Genomic DNA, 22,440 nt, shown 5'->3' with positions numbered 1-22,440 from the left:
ATGGAATAAGTTCTACTTACAGGCATTCAACTGAGAGCTGGGATCAGTGCACTTGCCTTTTCTTTTGCTTTGCTTTCGCTCTTCATCCCTTATCTTCCTCTCTGCTCCCTGTCAAACAAGAGATTAAGGGAAAGGAATGGGGGAGTAAAGAAGAGGAGAAGGGGGAGAGAGAGAAAGAGAAGGTATTTTTAATTTTTTGAGGCTTTTTTCAGCTGCAGAGGCAGGAACACCAATTCTTCCAGAGCTATGTTTGTGGAGGTCAGTTCCACAGTACCCGAGCTGCAGGTTTACCAGAGTGTGCCAACTTTAAGATCTGCTTACTTTTGAGTCCTATCATCTAATGAAATCAAATAACCATATCTAAGATAAAAACACTTTTCTTTCAAGTCAGATGGAGATACAATGACAAAAGACACACACATATATAACAATTGTATAAAGTGTTAGATAAAAATATAGTTGAACTGTTTTAAAACAATAAAGAATTGTAGGTTCCCCCAGTTTAGGAGTTCCCTTGATTGTCATTATAACCTATAGAGTCACACCACACTTGGATCACCAAGTGCAAGATACCTCCTGTACATTTCACCCAGAGCCTGCAGCAGTTGCACCAGCCTTCACTGAGCTCAAGCTGCAGATATGCATGGCTTTAAAGCAGGAATGGTTTCTTCTCTTTTCATTGGGGCCAGGCCATGGTGGAATCCACAGATTCCCTAACTGGGTTCATGCTTGCACTGTTCCTGGCCTTCCAAACCAAGCAGCAGAGGGGACAGTGCCATATTGCCATTTTTTTTCTGCAAGGTGCAGACAGCTATAATGAAGAAAGAAAAGGAAGGAAGCAGCTTTGGAATAGTGTTCATTCCTCCAGCTCTGCCCAGACCTCACTTATGACTGCGAGTTAAGTCAGGGATGTCACATTGCCAGCTGCATGAAGTGATAAGCCCACAGCAGATCCCCAACACTCAATCCTGGTGCCACCACCAGGTCACCAAAACCGTTATATACAAGTCCTACCTGTCTCTCAATACCTTCCTGCAAAGCAGGGCAAAAGGTAACAGTTACCTGGCCACACCAAGCCATTATTTCTCATTCCCTCTCCTTCAAAGCTGCCAAGACACACCCACATCCTTGCATGGTACTGGAGGAGGACATGATTAGCTGCAGCAAATGAGGTTTCAAAACTCCTGTGGCCATGGGATAGGAGCCTGTGCCTAATGGTGCATGGGAAAAGGGGAACAGGCCTCCTTACTTCACAGTAAATCAATGTTCTGTAGATGCCAGGCTGCCTATGCCTGCTGATAGTACTGGGCTTATCTGCACCAGCAATAAAAAGGAAAATTAGCCAAGAAATTTGATACACATTAACACATATAATCTTTTCTTCCACCCAATGAGAGGAAAAAAACAGCTTCAGGCAGCTGTGGTGAAAAAGAGTAAGAGAAAAAATTACACATGAAGACACAGGCATTGTCAGCTTTGCTTGACCCAATAAAGCTGAAATAGCCCACTACAGTGAAGACATCCCACCTAAACCTCAGTACAGCTGGACCTGAACCCTTCTGTGTCATCCCATACCACAGCAGTCACATCTCAGCTTGACAACAGAAAGATCTGGTTCCAGATCTGATTTTTACCTTTCATGTGGAAATAATAAAGTTGTGCTACTCACACACTGTGCTACAGAACAGCATCTGCTTCCTCATGGAGAATATGCTGATTCAACAAGAGAACACATTTTCTCGAAATCTCATTTTGAGAAAACCTCTGCCCTCCCGTTCCCTGTTTGAAAGTCAACACAGTCTACTGGGGCCCAGATAAATACACATCAAAACCCACATTAAAAAAAACTAAGTTATATCTCGATAAAAGGTTTTTCTGTCCTGCCAGCAGAGCTCAGGGAGCAGTGGTTCCAAACTGGAAGAAGATAGTTTTATACTGGACATAAGGAGAAAATTTTTTTTTCTGATGAGGGTGGTGAGGCACTGGAACAGGTCGGACAGAGAAGCTGTGGATGCCCCATCCCTGGATGTGTTCAAGGCCAGGCTGGATGGGGCTCTGAGTAAGCTGGTCTAGTGGAATGTATCTCTGACTATGACAGAGATGTAAACTAGATGACCTCTAAAGGTGCTAAAGCCCAGACCATTCCATGATCAAGCAACTGAAACACAGTCTCCATGTTGCTGCCCATTCACATCAGTGCTCCAGTAGCCTTGCACCCACTCTTTCCTTCCAACAGCACCTCACTCATTTCTTCCTACCATCCCATGAAAGCCTTCCCACAGCACTGCCCATCGCTACCAGAGTAACAGCAGATCCCAGAGGATCTACGAGCTCTAGTCTGTGAAACGCTGTGTTCAGTTCTCCTCATGTGGAGGCACAGCTGAGGTACCATTCGGAATAGAGGAGGTCTTCTTCCTCCGGGACAGGTCAGCCCCAATATTGCTGGCCAAGCCTGAAGGAAGCTTGTGCCATAACATTCTACAGGATGACACCATTATACCCGTACTGCTTTACTCAGCTCCTGAATCCACACAGGAGTAGATGAAAACCAAACATCCGAGGCACTGCAAGCACACCCTTGACAAAGGAATAGAGGAGACATCTGTGTGAGGCGGCCACAACATCACAATTTTTTGCTGGTCTGTGGGTTTTTTCCAACAGACTATAGACTTGGCTCTCCATGAAGAAAATATGCGTCACAAAATTTCTAGAGGTAAGAGTGATCACATGAAGACAAACACATTCAGGGCTGTAACAGGTGTGAATACTATGGTAACAATGGTCCTATAAACACTCAAAATCAGCTGGCTGATTACAAACAATTCATTACAGGGCAGAAAATAGGCGCTCCTTCAGAAATGCCAGTGCTCTTAAAGAAGCCTGGAGCCAGCATTAGGGTCTATGAGTACATGGGGTTTGTGTATGATGTGATAGCATGCAGGGGCTACAGGGATAGATTCTCTGAGAAGATGCTTATTCCAAGGAACAGCTTCCCTCATGCCCAACAGATCCAATCTCAGTCAACTTAAGACAGCCAAGGCCCATCAGGAATGGTGGTAGTGACTCTGGCCTTACGTATTTAAGAAAGGGAAAAAACATGCTGCAGCAACAGTCAGAAGCAAAGTGACAATATGTGAAAGAAACAGCTCTGCAGATCCCGGGGTCAGTGCAGAAGGAGATTCCCCTGCAGGCTATGGTGCAGCCCATGGTGAGGCAGCAGTGCCCCTGCAGCCCATGGAGGTCCACGGTAGAACAGAGATCCACCCACAGCCTGTACAGGACCCCACACCAGAGCAGGTGGATACCCAAAGGAGGCTGACATTCCACAGGAAGTCTGAGATGGAGCAGGGTTCTGTGAGGAGAAAGGAGCCCCTGCTGAAGCTTGTGTCAGAACTTGTGGCTTCATGGGGCACCAACATGGGAGCAGCCTGCTCCTGAAGAACTGCACCCCATGGAAGGGACCCATGCTGAGACAGCTTGTGAAGAACTGTAGGCTGTGAGAAGGGTTCATGTGGAGAAGTTTGTGGAAACTGGCTCCCATGGGAGGCACTCCATGCTGAAGCCAGGGAAGAGTGTGAGGATTCCTCCCCTTGAGGAGGAAGGAGCATCAGAGATGTGCTAAGAACTGACCACAGCCCCCATTCCCCTGCACTGCTGCAGGGAACAAGGGAGAGAATTAGGGAGTGAAGCTGAGCCTGTAAAGAAGGGAAGGGTGAAAGGAAAGTATGTTGAGATTCAGTTTTATATTTTATTATCCTGTTCTGATTTTGATTTACATTTCTCCTTCCTTTCTTCTCTTTAATTCAGGCACAATTTTGCTCTGGAGAGCCTTTGGTAAGTCACTTTAAATTCTTTGCAGGAAGTACCACAACAGAAGCAGCTACAGGCAGCTCTCCCAGCTGTGCAGGAATGCAGAGGCATCCATTTAAAAACCTATAGATGGACAACAGAATGTGGCAGGGTGAGTTAACGGGACGCTACAGCAGGAACACAGTGCAGAGGGCACTGTATCTTGTGATGTAAGCACAGACAGAACAATGGTGCCCGAGATGGATCTTTGTGTTGGTGTCCTAGGGAAGACCAGGCAAGACCATACAGTGGTTTGGCAAAGCCAGCACAGGACCAGAGGAGGGGATACAGACCTGCCTCAGCTGCACAGAGAGGCAATTGAGGCATCACCTGAAAGAGTCTGCCCTGTGAAGACCAAGTCTGGATTCAAAGAATAAGAGGCCCAAATCAAGCAGGATATCAGCAAATAGGAAGTCAATATGGTTCTCAGCAATCAAAAGGACTGGGGAACTCCAGGAAGCATTTATCATGGCCTAGAACAATCTTGGTCACTCTGGAAATAACAACATTACACATTACTTGCCCTGAACCTTCAAAAGACTGCTCAGGCATGGACAGGTTATGGAAATCAGGAAATTTCCTTTCTTTGCAAACTCAGTTAAGCTTTTACAGATGCTTTCAGTTCAGCTTCTGCTGTTTCTTTTCACAGCTTCTGTTGAATACTGTCTTTGGGAAAGACATTAATTCTGTATGCTAAATGCATTAGGCAGAGCAGTCAAATTCTAGCACCTATCCAACTTGTAAATGTGTTTTTTTATGCTGCTGTATCTCATGGTGGTACATCTTTTGTTCACAAGCTCTGCAAGTTATTGGTTTGGGTTTTTTTGTAATGAATGCAGTATGAGAACATGAAGAAATGTAAAAGGACCAACACAACAGAACTTGGGCAAAAAGACAAGCCTGCACTTGCTCCAGTCAATGGCAATGATTGCTGCTGCTGAGGCTTTTCCCAGTGTCAGTCTGCCACTGACTGACCTTTCCCTAAAGTCAATGCTCAGGAACACTTAACACTCCAGCATTTTGAGAGCAGCAAATTTATTTGAGGTCATCATAACATCCATGAGCCAAGTAGAAGGGGTTGAAATTTTTTCCTTGCAAAGGCTAAACACAGGCAGGGCTTTCCAAAAGCCAAAATAGCAAGTGACACAATCAGGAAAAAAAAAAAAATGCTGCTAAGCTGTGGAGCAGCCTTCCCAAAACAGTCATTGGCACATTGATCCAACCTTACCTTGTCACAGAAGACTTTGATTTGGCAGTAGGCTCTGTGGACAGGTTTGTTACTCCTGTTATTGTAGCTGTAAGTGTCAATCTGAAGATTCAGGGGCAGGCCTTTAACCCCCTTCTGAGAGGAAAAATCTGTGCTGAGGCAGTTCACAGAAATGAAAACCTGCAGGAGAGGAAAGCAGCAGCTGTCAGTAGTGATACACGGAGTCCTGGCTGACCACTGAGTGAGGAGTGAGGGATACTTGAGGAGTGCTAAGGCCCAAATGCTGGTCCTTGCCACTGCAAGCAGCACCATCTTTCTTCTGAGACATCAGGTAAAATCCCTGAGAAGCAATACAACATTCTTAAGTCTTTCCATAAGCCACTGGAGGAGACAAAGACACTTTGTCCAAAACAGATTTCAACAAACTCTCCAAACTTTAGGAAGACTCCACCCATCTTTCCACCCAAGAACTCTCAAATATCACCATCAAACTTCTACCAAAAGGAATGCTCCTACAATCAACCCTCACTGCATTTATTAGCATCTTGTAAGAAGACAACCATGTTCCAAAAAATTCATGTCACTCTGGGTAAGTTAAATCTTTCCATGAGTTTTACATGAGTACAGCTTATGCTTGAAAGTACTTGACTGAGATTTTTTTCTAAAGGCTATTAAAAGCTTTTAAAAAATATTAGGTAACATGTCATCTTTAAACACAGAAATAACACCATTACTCCAGTGAAGGTTTCTGGGCTTTGCACTAAGTTGAAGACTACTTTGAATATTCCTTAGTAAGACCTGCAATACCCTGTTAACATTCAGATGGAAAGGGTAAGAGAAACCTTTCCATTATTCTTACAAAAAAATTAATTACAGGGAAAATTAATTGCATGTTTAAACATATCTAATTTCATTTTCATAACTGTTTGAAATAGCAACAAAAAAACCCCTCTTAAAAACACAAATCACACACAGCCAGAGAACAAGTCCAATGCTGCTTAACAGAATAAAGAAAAATCCTTAAGTGGATATAAGCAGATAGACCAGAGTACTTTGTATCTAGATAATGGGCTTGCAGGTGCAAGGCTTTTCTACAGACACAATGCCCATTACCGGCACATCTCAGAAGCTGTAAGGATTAATTACCAGGAATTTATGAGCCACCAAGACCTGCAAAGAGCTTCTCTCCTCTCTGCCTGAAGAATAAAGCCTGGGAAGTCACTGCTTTAAAACATAATCAAAGCCTTGGGAGCCAGAAGCACCTTCCCAGAGATTTTGCATGAGCACCATCCCAGGACCTGATCGCTCAGTGGTGATTCTACCAGCGCCACTTGAGTCTCGGCAGTGAGCTGATGCCACCTCCCGGAGCTGCAGAGGCTTACACAGGCTTGGGAAAGCTACAGGCTCTGGCTTTGCTAAGTGCTGCTTATCAAGGTTCTCTTCGCACAGGTTCTGCAACATCCTTTACCAGTTTTTAACAGTGATGGGAGACGGAAACGTAAAACCCTGATCTGGTGATAGTTTATAACTATTGTTTTTTCTCCACCACAGCTGTATAAAGAGCTGGGGCAGGGAGGCAAAATAGTGCAGGTGAGGGACTTCTCTCATAAAAACCTGTCTGAATATTTAGGATTCACATGCTGCTTCCTGCAGCCCCTATGCCCTGAGAGGGCAGCGTAGTTGCACAGCAAACAGCCCCCTATTTCCTCGCATGCACACACCATCCCAGAGATTCCAATTCCTATGTCCCCACCAAGTCCTGCTGTGCCAAGGGACATGGAATGTGTGAAACACCACCAACCCAGGCCAGCACACCAGGTCAGCAGAGCCCCAGCCCCTGACTCACACTGCTGCCTCTGCAGCAGCCAGGAACACACGCAGGACACAAGGTGAGCTGGTGCTCAGTGCCTGCTCACCTTCCAGCCTGTGTCCCAGCGCCCCAAACCTGTGTTCTTCCAAGGTAACTTTTTGTGAAAGCATTAAATACATCTCAAATCACAGTCAGGAAAATTATTTTAAAATGAGCTCTTCAGAGTCTTCCCCAGACTAACCCAAAGGATGGCTTTGCCTGCTTTCATCCACCCCACTTCCCTTTTTGCTACCTTCGGCTTTGCAAGGGCATTTTGCCTGCAGTGCTGGTACACCCTGGGGGAAAGCTTCAAGGAGTTTGAAGAGCTGCTCTCACCAGCTTGGGAGCTTGGTAATCAGATGTATGCACAGCCTGAATAATTGCATTCCCTGAGCAGGGGTTTTGTTTTTTAAAAGATCCTCAACTCTGGCATTTGCATATTTTTATATTTTAAATTTACCTACACTGAATATTCACTCAATCCATTTCTGTATGAAAAAATGACTACACTCTTCTAGAAAAACACGCCCAAGCAGCCACATCAGCAGGTCCACCACCACCTCAAAATTTCTGTGAAATCTCTCAAATGAGTTTCACAGCACTGGACACCAGAAGATTCTGTGTGCAGCATCAGCAGTTCTCTAGCATATGGTGTCACCTCTCTTCTGCGACTTTGAGTTCATGTTTTCAGTTTTTATGGCTTACCAGCCACACAAAGCCCGCTGGGCTGAAGGTAGAAGAGTTGGTCTCAGCACAACAGACACATATTACTACAGCAGAGCTGCACAGGTATCCCATGGGAATTTAGGATTGCCTGTCAGATGACAAAGATTATCCTCCTACTTTAGAGTCTCCTCATTTGATTAGCTTTGGATTTAAGCAGCTGACTTCATTTCCATGCCATTTAAATCTTCAGGACTCTAGGCAGGAGACGACAACTAAAACCTAAACACGTCTCTGAAGCAACAAAGGGACAGCCTGTCCTCTCCTTTTTGTACTGAACCACTTCAATTCAAAAGGAACATCATCTGCTTCTCTCAATCCATCCTGTAACTCCTATTTTTGAGCAACTTCACGTTACTTCAAGTTTCACAAAGCAGAATTTTAGCAAACAGCTTTTCCAGTGGGCTAAGACAGTTACAGTCAGGTTCTTTATGTACAGGAATATTTGACTTACATTAGAAATGAAATGTAAGGCCAAATGACTGCATCAGCTACATCCCCACCCCAAAATTGCCAGAAGAAAGAAAAACGTAACCGCAGAAGTTGCTCTGCGTCTTCAGCCTGCTGAGCAAGATTCCTTTTCATGTGTCCAACCTATTTTTCTAAGGGCAGTTCCGCATTCTCAGCTATATTAAGATTTGTTGTTACTTTTAAAAAAAAACACATTTTCATCTCACCTCCCAAGATTCAACATAAAGACAGCACTTAAAAATAGAGCACTGTCAAGCCTGGGCACTTACAAACATGAGTCAAGCCCGCAAAAGTTATGCAGATTTTCTTTAAAACTGAGATTTGTAAAGGGATTTAGAAACCTGTTTTTGAGTTATTTTGCTTGCTTGGCAGCTGAGCCTCTAGTCTATATTTGACTACTTATATCTAGGCTATCAGATAGCCAGGCTTTTCTCTCTAACCAAAGACAGGCTTTATTTTCCCTTTTTTTCTGTTGATTTTTTTCCACCTTTCCTAACTCCTAAGGAGGAGGCTCCTAAGGCTTTTCCTAACTCCTTTTAACAAAAGCTGAGATACTCATTTTAACCAATGGCTCCACAATGGTGGCATCTCAGATAAAATCAAAGAGCATGAAAACTGTGAGCTGCTACAAACTGCTGACCTCCCACACCTGGCATTCACCCCAACACTCTAGAGCCTCCTTTCCCCAACACCATGCTTGGTTTCCTGCAGCCTTTGGGGCAGCCCAGCTGCACACAACAAAAGACTGAAGACAGAAGGATTAAAGCACCTCCTCTGGGATCATGCTGAAAGTTAGCGTGGGAAGAAGTCAGACCTCATGACTTCTCTGTGTGCTTTAACCGACCCCTCATGCCCCTCCTCACCTAAGGTGGGAGAAACACACTGTGCCTACATTCAAATCCACAAGAAACAATCTTCCATTTTAATAACGCAGGAAAAAAATTAATCCGACAGCTCTGCCATGTGCCCTCAAGGAAGGGCAGCAGAGACAGCCAAGTTCTTTCCACACAGCACCTTTTTTTAACAAGATCTGCCTTTCAAACAAACCAGGAAAAACAGACATAATTAAAGGGCAATCAAAGTGCTGCAGGAACCTCTCTGTCAGCGAGATGAAAGATGCCTTTTTTAAATGAAGGCTTGCATACCCAGACCTCTTCTCCTCCGTTTATCTTGGACACCGTACTCTTTTGTCACACAAAAAGCACTAGCAATTCTGATGAGTCCAAAGGCCACATATGCAGCAGCTTTAGATGAAATGTCACCTCTTGCAGGCTCATCTGTCCAGTTGGAAAGGAGCAGTGTAGGTTCTCACCCATGGCAGCCAGGGCTGCCACAGGTGATGGGGAGCAATTTGCTTTAGCACACCATGAACTCTGACCAGTCAGAGCAATCACAGGCAAGGGTAACACTATCCTACAAAGACTTGTACATTCTTCTGGATAAGGACCTACACAGGCAGACTTGGGACTTTTCCAGGCTGATCACCTTGCTCCACATTTATTTCATTTCAAGAGAAGGCAGGTAAATGGTATTTATCTCCTCCTATCTATGATCCTTTATATTTCTGTGTCCAAAGGATTAAGATATTACTCAGCAATCCAAGTCCATTGGCTATTTCTTTCTCTACTGAGAATTCAGTTAAAAACTATAGCTCTTTTCTCACATTAGTACACAAAAGCCTCTCATTTTAACCACGGAACAGTTTGGGTTAGAAGGGACCTTAAAGATCGTGTAGTCCAGTCCCCCTGTTATGGGCAGGGACACCATTTCACCAGAAAGACTCAAAATGCCATCTAACCTGGCCTTAAACACTTCCAGGGATTAGGGATCCACAGCTTCTCTGGGCAGCCTGTTACAGTGCCTCAGCACCCTCACAGTGAAGAATGTCCTCCTAATACCTAATCTGAATCTGTCAGTTTGAAGCCATTCACCCTTGTTCTGTACTACTATAAGCCCTTTTAAAAAGTTCCTCTCCTGCTTTCTTTTAGGCCTCCTTTTGGTACTGGAAGGTGTTCTAAGGTCTCTCCAGAGCCATCTCTTCTTCAGGCTAAACTCTTCAGCCTGTCTTCATAGAAGACTTTCCAGGCTATATTATCTTCAGTCTATGTTATATTCAACTTACAACTGTCAGGATGTTTTTGATTTTGGATGACTGTGTTTGTACAGAATACAGAGTTTGGAGCCTACAACACAACAACCAGAGACAGGCTAAACTGCAATGAGCTTCTTTCCAGGGAATGCAGGTGGATACTGCTCTTCTTGGCCTTGGCTAAACAGTTTTAATGTTATGCCCAAAACACAGTAGGCAAAGGGATTACAGTGGGTCTAGAGACCATTTTTCTGACACAAAGGCAGTGTCTTCCCCTCCCATAAAGAAAAATTAACTGGAAGCTCAAAGTTTGTAATTTAAATGTTGATAGCTGAAATGATACCATTTCTCTAAAGGTTCAGACAAATCTAAACAGCAAAGAGAAAAAAAAAAAAAGAAGTATTTTCTAAAGATTTGTCCCCATATGTTTCCTATATGCTGCAAGCTGGCTGGATACAAAACATCTCCAGTCCAAAAGCCTTATGAAGTACACCAGCAGAGTTCCAAGCCCTTCTGAGAGGCAGAGCTGTCAGTCTGGGCACTACTTTGTGCCAATGTAGCTATGCAGCTTCCAAGATTGCCTCTGGGTGAGAGCCAAGCAGCTTTGAGTGAAGGCAGGGCAAGCACAGGTCTGCCTGCACACATCCACAAAGGCATGTCCTAAGAAAGCAGTGCTGGGAAGACTCTTCTGTATTTAAAAGAAAAAAAACCCCAAACCCACACTTTGGTAAGATCACCTGAGAGGTGGCTAATCTTACTGCTCTCACATTAGTTTCTTCACCTCCCACACGCACCACAGGTTTTGCATCAGCAGGAGGTGAGCCAGGAAAGAGATAAAAAAATTGGGTAATTCATGCACCTGTGGGTTTCTCAGCTGCCTCCTGCCTTTGGGATCGGATGCTCCAAAAAAGGCTTGTCTGGCAGATGGGTGATAGCACTGCATCCGCTCCAGCACCGCTCGGGCAGACCCAGCACCATCCTGCTTGCAGCCCAGGAAAGTTAGTTTGCATTCAAACCCACCAATCCAAATTTAGGTGACTGACATAGAGGCCATCATGGGTCCCACAGCACATCAAGAAATTACAACTGGGAAATACAATCCACCTTCAAATAAAGAACATCCTCCTAGCAAGTTCACTTCATCAACAAAACAAAAAGGAATGGTAATGAAAAGAAAATACATATTCCTGTTCACAAAGAGCAGTGCTGATTGTTATTTCAACCTGTTCTGAGGCAAGGAAATATAGGAATGTCTCTGCTTACAACACCTGGGAAACCTGGGGATAATGGTTCCCAGTCCTACTGATGCTTCCTCCCACCCCATGCTTTGATAAGATAAAGCTGCTGGGCCAGATTTTGTTAGGTTGGTGGAAAGAAAGTAAAAACAGCAGTTTGGCAAAAACAGTGACAATATGTTGAAAGAAACCAAACCAACCAAACAAACCAACAACAAAAAAAAAACCCAAAAAACCCAACCCTAATGCACCCCCCCATATCAACAACGAGTCTCCAAAACAATGACAAAAGCTGAAACACGACAAAACAACACAAAACAGAGAACTAAGTCTATAAAGGCACAAAAATGGCTAAGAAGAAAAAGCTGCCATAAGGAAAAAAAAGGAATAGAGAAAAGGGAAAAGCAAAAAAAAATCACCTCCTAGTTTTCTCTATAGAAAAGCTAATGTCAGGAGATTTTCCTTTCAGCTTTGGGAAACATCCTGTGAGCTTGTACTTGGAAGACCAGAGACTTGGGACACCAAATTCAGAAGAAATACTGAGTTGAAAACTTGCTTCTGGTAAATCAAGGGCAGCATATGCTTGTTTTCCAGAAAACCCAGGACAGAGTAGGGAGAGGTCAGTGTTAAGAGGCAGGTAAGCAATACTTGCTATGACTTTCCTATGCCACTGCTCCAAAGGCTGTGTGTACCTGTGCCACAAAGTATTTGTGGTCTGCAGCCTTGGCTGCACACCAATCTCTTTCCCTTAAGTATGTTTGACTCATCACATTTCATAGTTTCATTTCCAACTAGTCAAACCTGTACCTCCTCAATGCTGCTGAAGGTGGCAACACCTTCTTTAATGAGGCATATGACTGCTGCTTCATTGGAATGGCATCCATATAAATGTACGCAATATTCATCAATCAAAAAAGTTGAAATTCTTCCTATAGTGAACACCAAGGGAGGATTATGCTAGAATAAACTCTTAAAATAAATCAGTAGTGTACCACCCAGCCTCACTTCAAGTTGCAGCAAGAAATCCACCCTCTCCAAAAACTGAACTCCTCTAAACAAAATAACCTTGCCAACACATTGGAGGATCTGCCAAGAAGACCACCCTCATTGCCAAATTTTCTAATTCAAAAGGCTATCCCAAATTAGACGCAAATTGCCATAATATTAGGGCCATTCCACTCTTCTTGGACAAAAAAGAAGTAATAAAAAGAGCACTGTTTAATTGCTCTGTCATTCAGGGCATCACTTAAAAGACACCACAGCATCTTCCCTTTAGTGAAAGGGCAGCAAAAAACTCTGTCATGATATTCTTGAGCTCAGAATGCCTGTTACACTCTCTCCCTGTATTCCCTTTTAGTAGAAAGGGTCTTTTCACCCAGAGCATCTGGCTTACAATGCCTTTTTTTTTTTTTTTTTTTGGAGGGAAGGAGTAGGAGGACAATATAACCCTTAATGTGGAGTGACATCATTTTTGGCTACAGTCCCATTACCCAGCCTAAAGTAAGCCAGACCAAAGACCTTCTCTGGGAGCTGCTGGAAGCAATGCAGTGTTTCAGAAGGGACCCATTGGGAAGTACAGAAGGGGTGCCCCAGCACAAGGGCAGGATCCTTGCCCTGTCAGAGCTACAGAAATAGGCAGGGAGGCTCTTGCAGTCACTGTGCAGACAAGAGGCCCCAACCCTCCTGGTCCACAAGGCAAGAGCTCAGACAGGATTTGAGCAAAGCAGGATCCAGCAAAGCCAGTTAACCCTGGGGAAACCAATCTGTCCAGATTGTTCAACTGCCACTGACCTGAGAGCAGGCCATGTCCCCAGGCCAGAGTTAAGGGACAGAATTTGCTTCACAGACTAACGGATAATACAGCAGAGATAACAGGACAACAACCAACATTATGAAGAGCAGTATGAAATGTGCATTTAGCCACACACATAGTGGCAATTTTCATTAAAAGACCTTTATAAGGTACCAACCAAGAAAAGAAGAACCTGCCATGTTGTACAGACCTGGGAAAGAGATGGATCCCTGCCTCAAAAATTCATGACCTGAACCAACAACCATTTCTTCTGACTGACATGGGGGACAAAGACACAGAAAGGCCTGCAAGGACTCCTATTCCCTACTTCCAACATCCCCATATTTCAAAGACAGCCGAGCCTGCTCAGTCAACAAGAAGGGGCAGACACCTCTCTAGAGAAAGCTGCATCCCAGCTCTAGACACCTTGTCCTTAATGAAGTCATAGACGCAAAAGATGACGAGCCTGTGTTCAGACATCTAAAAGCTTCTTTGCAGGAGAAGAACCCCACCTTGACTGTCTGCCCACGGCAGACATCCATCATGGGGTGGGAAACTGTCTGAAGTCTCCAGAAGCCTCAGGGTAACTCCAGCATTGTCTGCTGCATGCAAGTGAGTATCAGTTACGCATCTCATCAGACCCATCGGATCATGCTTCCACTCAAGCAGGATGGCTCCTGATTGAGTAGGTACACTGGCTTTTTTAAATACCCCATTCAACAACTCACCAGTTCATAAACTAATTTTCTAGTCCACCCTCTCCCTTTTTCTTCTCACAAAACATGATTGTCTCCTCATTCAACTATTCCCTTCCCCTGCTCTGCCAGGTGATGGGATCAGACCTCACCTCTTAATACAGGTATCTGAAAGCCCACCTGAATCACTGCTTCCACACTCTGCAGTGTCTCCTGACAAAACTTTCTAATCCTGACCTCACTCTTCTTCAAATCTCAACCACACCACTTCAGGGCAGGTTGCCTCTTTCGAAGCCTGGCCTTCCTCCCCACCCTCCGCTCCCTTCACTGTCTCAGACCAAGGAGGCTTTGACTACTGGGTCCTTTTCCAGCTTGAACACTCTTGCAAAGATCAGAGACTATTTAAAGCAGCCTCTGCTATGCAGCGGGTGCTTCCAGCAGCTCCTGTGATGTCCCAAAACAACAGAAGAGGGCAGAGGGGAGCTGCCAGAGAGAAGTACGTTTGCTCTGAAATCCACAGACACGGCCAGGTCCCAGAGTGGGAAGTGTCTGTCATGCATGAAATACTCCTGGTTTCTACACCCAAGGGCTCACGAACAGCACACCAACGCAGGCAGCTGTGGGACAATTCCAGCCGTGCAGAGCCAGGCTTGTCTGATGTGTCCAGTGACCAGAGCCCTGGCCATGCTCTCGGCTCTCCCAGCACAATGCAACAGGGAATGGGAAATACTTGTTACTGAGCCCATCTCAAACATCCTTTTGTGTCCCGCAAATCCAGCTACAAAATTCACACAATTTTCTTCGCTACAGAAGGAGCGCATGACTTGTATGAAAGAGCGTTTCTTCACCAGAATGATGCAGTTTACTAAAGTGCCTCAGTGCCCCAAGGGCACTGGCAAAGCACTGGCAGGTGACACCCTGCTGAACAGAAACAGTGGCAGAGGTGCAGTATTGCTGTACATCCCCATAAGAAGGCAAGTACCTGGTCCCGGAGCTGCTAAGGGCAACTCCTTGTGATAATATGCTATTTCTGCCTTAAATCTGACACACTCTGCGTATCCAAATGAGTAACTACATCGGAAATCCCTGACACAGAGCCTCATCACCTCCCATTTAACATGGCTGCACAGGATCAAACCATTTCCACAGCAAGCTGGAAGCAAAAGCAAGAGGGAAATGGAAGAAGCAGCAAGCCAAGAAAAATCACCTGGCTCTGGTCCAGGTAACTCCAGGACTCAGGAAGCAAATTTCTAATGATCACGGCTTGCTGGCTGGTTAAACATATTGTCTATGCAGCACTTCTGCTGTTATTAAGTTTAAAACACTGTATTTATTACTGTGAAGGAACTTCTGTAACATCAGACACTCAGCTCTATCTATTCCCTGCTTTCTTCATATACTTTAAGACTGCTGTCAGGGGTTGGCAGGCAGGGAGGGAAAGGAAAAGAGAGAGCAAGAGCATACAAGGTAAATGAACCATGCAATAAAAATTGTTGAAATTGGCTCAGACATCTCCTGATAAGATCACTGAAGTTGAGAAAGAACTGCAGCTCTTCTGGTGAGAAATTCAGTCATTGACAAAACACATCCACTCAGGGAAAAAATGAAGTTAAACAGACACTTAAGCACATGGAGCACTTACTAAAAATGCCAATTCTTTAGATACTGAAGTCAAAAGTATTTTTGTCTTAAATATGATTCTGATCCCAAGAGTGAAGGCTTGCACATTTGGTATCAACAGTCCTCTCTAAACGTTCATATAAACCTGGACTCACAGTATATGGCTCTCACACACTAAGATCATTAATCTGGAAGCAAATTTGCCTCTGTAGCCAAAAAACCAGTCTGTTTTACAGCTCCCCACGCAACTTCATCCCACAAAGTTCAGCCTCAAGGTAGAATATCACCATGAGGGTCCTTAGACCTTTTCAAGATGCTACTGGCAATTTCATTATAGACTGAAACTACTCATTCAGGGGTCTGTAGAGTAACTTAGCAATAACCACCAGGTAGGAAGGCATGGCTTTCCTTGGGGCAGCCACAAAGTTCTCATCACCAGCTGTGAGCTCCTCGGTCAGTGGCTCATCCCTACTGCTGCAGAGTGGCTCAGCCAGCAGAGAGGCAGCTGCAGAAAGTGCTTCCAGCTCCTTGAGGACTTTATATTGTTCTGTCTGCATGATCCACCCTGTGTGCAAATCCTAAGCCTTTGCATACCTCATAGACACCGACTACCTGGGTTTGTTAAATGTTTGATGGGCTGTGGCAGCAGGATAATACTTACTGACTCCTGACAGCTCTTCTGTTCGTTCACAAAGTGAAGCGCTTCATGTTTTACAACTCAAGTCAGCTTTTTAGCATCCTCCAGCAGATAAGGTCCTCCCTGCCAGCCCTTTCAATCTGACTGAAGTCAAATCTGGTGAAAAGGGAATCCTGACACCCAACACCAGCCTCACAAGTAATGCCCCACACACTGCAAAGCAGTACTTTCAGCAGCAGCACACACACAGCTCCTATTGCTGTCTGCTATGCATCCCAAACTTCTCCCACAGAGCTGAAACCTAACAGCAGTACCAATACAACATTTTCTCCACAGCCCTTGTGCAGGACAGAGCACAGTTTGTGGTGACTGCAAGCTCTATCCGATGACACGAGCCCTTGCTTCTCCGGCAGAGTGGAAGCACACACAGCTCCAGAAAAGGACCTGTGTTCTTTGCTGAGAGGTCCCACGCCCCCCCAAGCCAGGCTCTCCCTAGACATGGCACTCTGCAGCCATCAGTGGTTTTCCCCATGATGCTGGTGACTACTGGTACTGCTTGCTGGTACCAGTTACTAGTACTGCCAAGGAAACAGCCAGTCACCAAAGACAGACAGAAACCATTCCCAGTTTTTAAAGAAAACCCAGGTAGTAATGAAATTCTGAAAAGAAAACTCCTTCACTTTGACTCCAGCAACTAACCAGTGAGGAATGCCTTTAGAACTGAGTTGGCTCCACACTTTGACCTACTTTCCTTGAACCTAGAAGATGTACAAGCCTTTTCCAGAAGCCAGAGTGGCTCAAACAGCTGCAGTTAGCTTCTAGGTAGGAAAGCTTCCTGTACTGACACACCTACAAAAGCACCCACAGCTCTGGGAAAGATCAAACCAGAGTTCACCAGGAGGTTGTTCTAGTTTGAAATAGGTCACTGGGTGTTGGGATCTGCGGTTTAAGCAACGCATGCTTTGGGAGCTCAGAGGCTACAGCTGCTCCCTCTTTGGTGGAAGGCAAGCCCATGGCTGGAGCCTGAGCTGCCCCCCACCTCCTGCAGGGATGCTGGGGGAGGCTGCACTCAGTGCCAAGCCCGGATATGCTCCATCACACCTCCCGCGCCACTCCATCGGCTGGGGACTCTCTCAGTGCTTCCTTCTGTCAGTACTTGTCTCTCAGGCAGGCCCTTCTGCCAGGAGCCCTAGAGCAGTTGCAAAGCCCTCCCAGTTGCACATGCAAACCTCTTAAGAAATAGCCAGAAGGTTTTGCCTAATGTAAGAGCGTAAACAAACTTGTTACATGCTAATCACCAGGTAGGCCACACACCCTTCCCTTCCCCCAGCCCCTGAATCTGCTAAAAGGACAGGAAATATAATCGTGCTCACACACCTTTGCTTCCTCATTGATGTCCCAGGTGAAGGATATGGCATTGTACGCGATCTCCTCAATGTTGCTGATGGTGTTGAAGCTCTCCTTGTAGTCAGCTGTCAGAAAGAAGGGTTCAAGAGAAGATATCACCTGAGTCCTTAATCAGGTGGAACAGCCAGAAACTAACTCTTCAGCAGCCCCTTGGGGGCAAAAAAAGCTGAACTGTACCTTAGGAATGGATCTTGAAAGAGGCTGGAAATGGTTCTCACAAAAAAACCCTCAACAAACAGGAGGGAGCAAAATGGAACTTGCAAAAATTCTAAACTAGAAACTCTAGCAAGAAAGGCAGATCCTAAATATCAGGTGCTCTGTACCATAACCTGCTATGTGCGGGAAACTCTACCCTGTATGGCAAGGACATAAGCTCTCAATAATACTCCTTCAATAACAAACAAAGATTTGCATGCGCGTCTGCTTTAAGTGCCAAGTGATTAATCCCTGCTTTGATTCACAGAAGGAAGGGACGAGGAGTAACCCAGCCTTCAGCCAGAGAAGGCTGGAACCCAGCCAGCCCCAGCCTTGTCTGGAGGCAAGTGGAAATTTGCAGTGTTTTCTTTTTTTACATGAACCAAAGACGAGTTGCGAGCAAAGCTGTGGGAAGGAGGATCATTAGTCTTGAGGTATTTCTACAAGGATCTTGTTCTTTGAAGAAACACAGTACTTAGGACAGCCACTGCGACCACAAGCTGTGATTTAGCTACAAGCAGCAGGACATTCTAAAAAAACCTGTTGTCTGGAGGGGACTGTTGGATCTCCCAATACAACACCCTAAACCCCACCAATCAAAATCCCCCAAAAAATCAGCCTCTTTAATGAGTCCTAAAAGCTACAGCTTTAGCTCCAAGCAATCACAAACCATCTCTGGGCTTGCAGCAAAGCTACGGATAGCAGAGAAAGTGATTCAGAAGTTCCTTAAAATAACAAATCTTTAGCAGAAAACTGAACCTTGCCAAGGAATTAGGTCTGAAGTTTGACATCAGCAATGAGAGTGTTCCTTACCTATGTCAATGCATCTTTGTTTGGCTGTGTGCTGTCTTGAATGCCAGTATTTCCAGTGCCTGAGCTGATCTTCTCTTGTTTTGTCTTCAGCAAACACAACCATAATGACACTCTGAAAGGAGAGAGTGAAAGATTAAAAAAAACCCAACAAACAACAAAAAAAAAAAAACAAACCATGAAAGAGAAATAGAGAAAAGGCCAGAGAGTACATTTGGTTTGGAGCTTTAGACTTTTCCACTTGAGACACACTGCTCCCAAACAGGAAGGCAGACAACAGCACTTTCTGGGTCATAAACAGAGATGAGCAGAACTGCTCTACTAACTAGAATTCAAGGATCCCATTCCAGGTGTTGCATCACCTTTACATAAGTGCTGACACCACTTCTTAACAGTCTGAGCTGGGATGGGTTGGTCTGGCAGTAGGTAGACAGCAAAGGAATGAACACTGACGTAAGAGCACAGGTAAGCTGGCCTTTATGCTGGTGCTCTGGTCTAGATTACTGCACTTTGGGAGAGTTTAAGGTTACCATCATACACACCCTCCTTCCCAAGAAACCACAAGTGCTGTCACTCACTCGGACTTTACTGATGGGGTGATGGATTCCTTCAGTGCTGCTGACTTCTTTCAGCGTGATTGGGTAAAATTGACCTTTATTCAGGTAAGTCATTGTGCTGTCCCCAGGCTTCTGTCGGAGAGACTTGGAGGCTTCCAGAGTGTATTCAAAGTTATTCCTATAGAGTGAAGAGGGTAGTGATTGCTAAGGCATTTTCCTGGAAAGCTGATTAAACGTTCCACATTTAATTTGGAGAAATTCCAAAGTCGTTAGTTGACTCATTAAGCCATCAACAGGCAAAGAAGCTGCAAAACAGGATGAGCCCCTTCTTCGACCATTTCCTTCATGAATGAACATTTAAGAGAAGTTCTTGGCAAGCTAAATCCTAAGACACATCAGCAGGCAAGACTGGAAGGTCCCAATTCAGGCTGAGAGCAGCAAGCTGCTCTCACGGAACGGAAAAGTATCTATTAGCAATTTAATTAAAATCACAAACTAATAACCTACTCAGTGGCCAGCACCCTCTGGTCAACTGCAACTATCAAACAACTAATTTACTCCCCACCTCTGGAGTTCAGAGTTTTATTTTTCCTATTTCTGCTGTAGATTTCCAGCAGACTGAGAGCAAGACAGGCAGACCAGGGAGGAGGGCACAGCTGAAAGCGAACTCCCAGACCACTCCCAGACAACACTGCACCTTCCCATGGGACACAGATGGTGCAAGGACCTTAACTGAAGCTGGGTGCTATTTCCAACCTTGCAGGTAGTTTTCCTTAAAGTATTTGTTTTCTTTAAAGATACAATTGTATATTTAAACCTACAATTTTCAACTGTGAAATTCAAATAAACAGACATAATTGTGGGTTTGAGATCCACAGGTCCCCACCAAATCCAACTGTGACTCGGTGCAAATTGGCATGAGTTGTACTGCTTGTTCATGGACAACTAAGAGAATAGGAGGATATGGGCAAATGGGGACCTTAAATCATTACCCAGAAATGCTGTCAAAAACATAATCTTCTGAATTCATGTTGGCCATTCGGAGATTCAGCTCAGTAGGAAAGAAAACCTGGAGTAGACGAAACAACAATTAACACTGCAGCAACAAGAAAAGTCAATATTAAATTAATACTCCTTACCACAGAACTTCTGTCAGGCAAATTGCTCACCGGAGAACAACTGATTTTTGGTTTGAACAAACAGGACACTTGAACAGTGTTTTAATCTAAACCTTTTGGGTGTCAACTAAGCACAACATCTTGTGAGCCTTCCAAGTCAGCTTAAGGCAAAATTTTAACGTTTTCCCAAATCTCAAAGGGCATAGCTACACAGCTCCTTGAGGTTTGGCTTAAAAATCAAAACATGGTTACGCTGCTGTTTTCAGTTGGCATCATAAAACAAAACACACAGATTTTCTCACTCAAGGCCCCTACATAATCCAGCTGTTTTCCATGGACACATACCACACCTAGAAACTGGCAATAAGAAACCTTACATACAGTCACTTCAGTTTGGTACCTGCAAAGGCACCACTGAGTGCTGAACTCTTGCAAAACCTGGCTCTATGGATTGAGATAATTATTTCCACACTCTGCAAGCCAAAGCCTCTACCGCTAGTAAGATTAGTCATTTGCTTTTGACAATGATTTGATGTTGTGAAGGTTTTATTTACTAAGTTTTAATTATGCACCTTTCCAAGAAAGTTTTCTATTTCTAAGCCACTGGACTGATTTCTGACTTATGTAACAAGAATAGTTAAAGATGGAACTGGATCTCTCCATCCAGATCAAGACACACACACACACACACACACAGAGCAACGGCCTCTCTTGATACCTCTTGCACACCCTCCTTGAAAGTCTCCGAGAAGGTGGAGTCTGGTGTTCGCCTCTGGGAGTTTTGAGGCTGGGTGTTGGAACTGAACTGGTCAGGATTGAGGTTCCTGTCGAAGACCACCACCCGCTCGGGCGGCTCGGGGTGGTACACGCTTGGTGGGATGCCCACGGCAAAGCCATGGGGCTGCGTCTCCGTTTTGATGGAGTGGGTGGGCATCGTGGCAATTGAAACGGTGACTGTTGTGTCAGGGGTGGTGAGATGGCCTCGCTTGTCCATGCCCATCTGGGGGGTATGTGGAAGGACAATATTGAAAGGCACATTTTTCAGAACCTGGACTCTGTTTTCTCCAGCAGAAATGAGTGACTGTTCTGTCACATTTGGGATGCTGTTCCTTAAAAGGGCAAAAAGAAATCAGGCATAAATTATACAGTTTATTTTCTCCTTAAACAAGAGCTAGAAAGATTTTTCAGCCTTTTGGACAAGCACAGCTGACACAAACTCCTGCTTGTGAAGAACAGCTCAATCCTAACTTGAAAAGCTGAGAAACTCTTTTTAAAAAACCCTTAACTCCTATCCCACTGCTAACCATCCCACCTTGGAGATGAATTACCCTGGAGCAAAGGGTGAGGTTCACAGCCCAGATCCTCACTGCTTGGAAAGCAGCAGTCCAAAACTAAGCACTTCCCACCACACACAGGCGCACACAGGCTCCACGAAGCTGCTCTATGACAGAGGGAGAAGGACTAACAGCAAGGCTGCTGCTTCTCTGCCCCAGGACTGCACACCCCTGGGAAGCGCTGATAGGAAAATTACACCCCTCATTTCATGCACAACCTCCCAAGAAAATCTGCACCAAGACTCCTGGGAGTGGTTTGCATAACTTGCTGCTCTCCACCCCACCGCACTCATTTCCGTCAGGACAACGCAGATCTGTGGCTGAGCTGACCTCATAGCTAGTAGCCACTAAGTCAGCTGGCTCTCCCTTTCTCCCTCCCCACAAAGTGGTCCTGCCCTTTCCTTTACACCAATTCTCACATTCCCCTGCCTCCCTGGTGAGCCAGTTCAGCTTGCCTGGCTGGCAGAAAACTAGCCACCTTTTCTTCCCCTGTTTGGTGATGGATCAGTGTGAGACCCAATCTGGTTCAAGAGGAGCAGTGGAAACACATGGCTGGGAACCAGCCTGCTCTACTCAACAACAAGTCAATCAATCAGCTCAGCCAGACCACAAAACCTCATCTCAGGTCCTTAAAGCATTCTAGTTTTAAGTCCAAAGGAAGAGGATGGTAGGAGTGGAAGCCTGGCTTGAGTAAACCTCCCATTTGTTATATTCACCTAATCAGTATCATCTGCTTGGAAGGCACAAGAGAAGGCAGGCAGGTAGAGGAAGAAAGATAAAAGTTCCAGAGGATATAAAGGAAGCCCCCAAACAATAAAAAACCAAATCACAAGCACTTTGAAGTCATTCCCA

General features: G+C 44.9%; 1 protein-coding gene across 4 annotated transcripts in view; it reads right to left on the bottom strand.

The window, feature by feature from the left end:
• Positions 1-22,440, bottom strand: part of GRHL1 (grainyhead like transcription factor 1) — a 46,187-nt gene that overhangs the window by 11,155 nt on the left and 12,592 nt on the right. For all 4 annotated transcript variants that reach the window (XM_088053619.1, XM_088053620.1, XM_088053618.1 and 1 more), the window contains 7 exons: positions 20,973-21,363; positions 20,129-20,205; positions 19,158-19,314; positions 18,583-18,694; positions 17,545-17,639; positions 5,078-5,236; positions 21-108 (listed from right to left, as the gene is read on the bottom strand). In XM_088053619.1, coding sequence (XP_087909745.1) covers positions 21-108; positions 5,078-5,236; positions 17,545-17,639; positions 18,583-18,694; positions 19,158-19,314; positions 20,129-20,205; positions 20,973-21,363 — 1,079 coding nt within the window. The remainder of the gene's footprint in view (positions 1-20; positions 109-5,077; positions 5,237-17,544; positions 17,640-18,582; positions 18,695-19,157; positions 19,315-20,128; positions 20,206-20,972; positions 21,364-22,440) is intronic.

This window comes from Pseudopodoces humilis, chromosome 3, assembly GCF_049639895.1.
Source record: "Pseudopodoces humilis isolate 2021_Gansu_Grassland_sample_001 chromosome 3, ASM4963989v1, whole genome shotgun sequence".
NCBI classification, from domain to species: domain Eukaryota; kingdom Metazoa; phylum Chordata; class Aves; order Passeriformes; family Paridae; genus Pseudopodoces; species Pseudopodoces humilis.
Note: the sequence above shows the minus strand (reverse complement) of the source record. Positions and strands in the feature narration are given on the sequence as shown.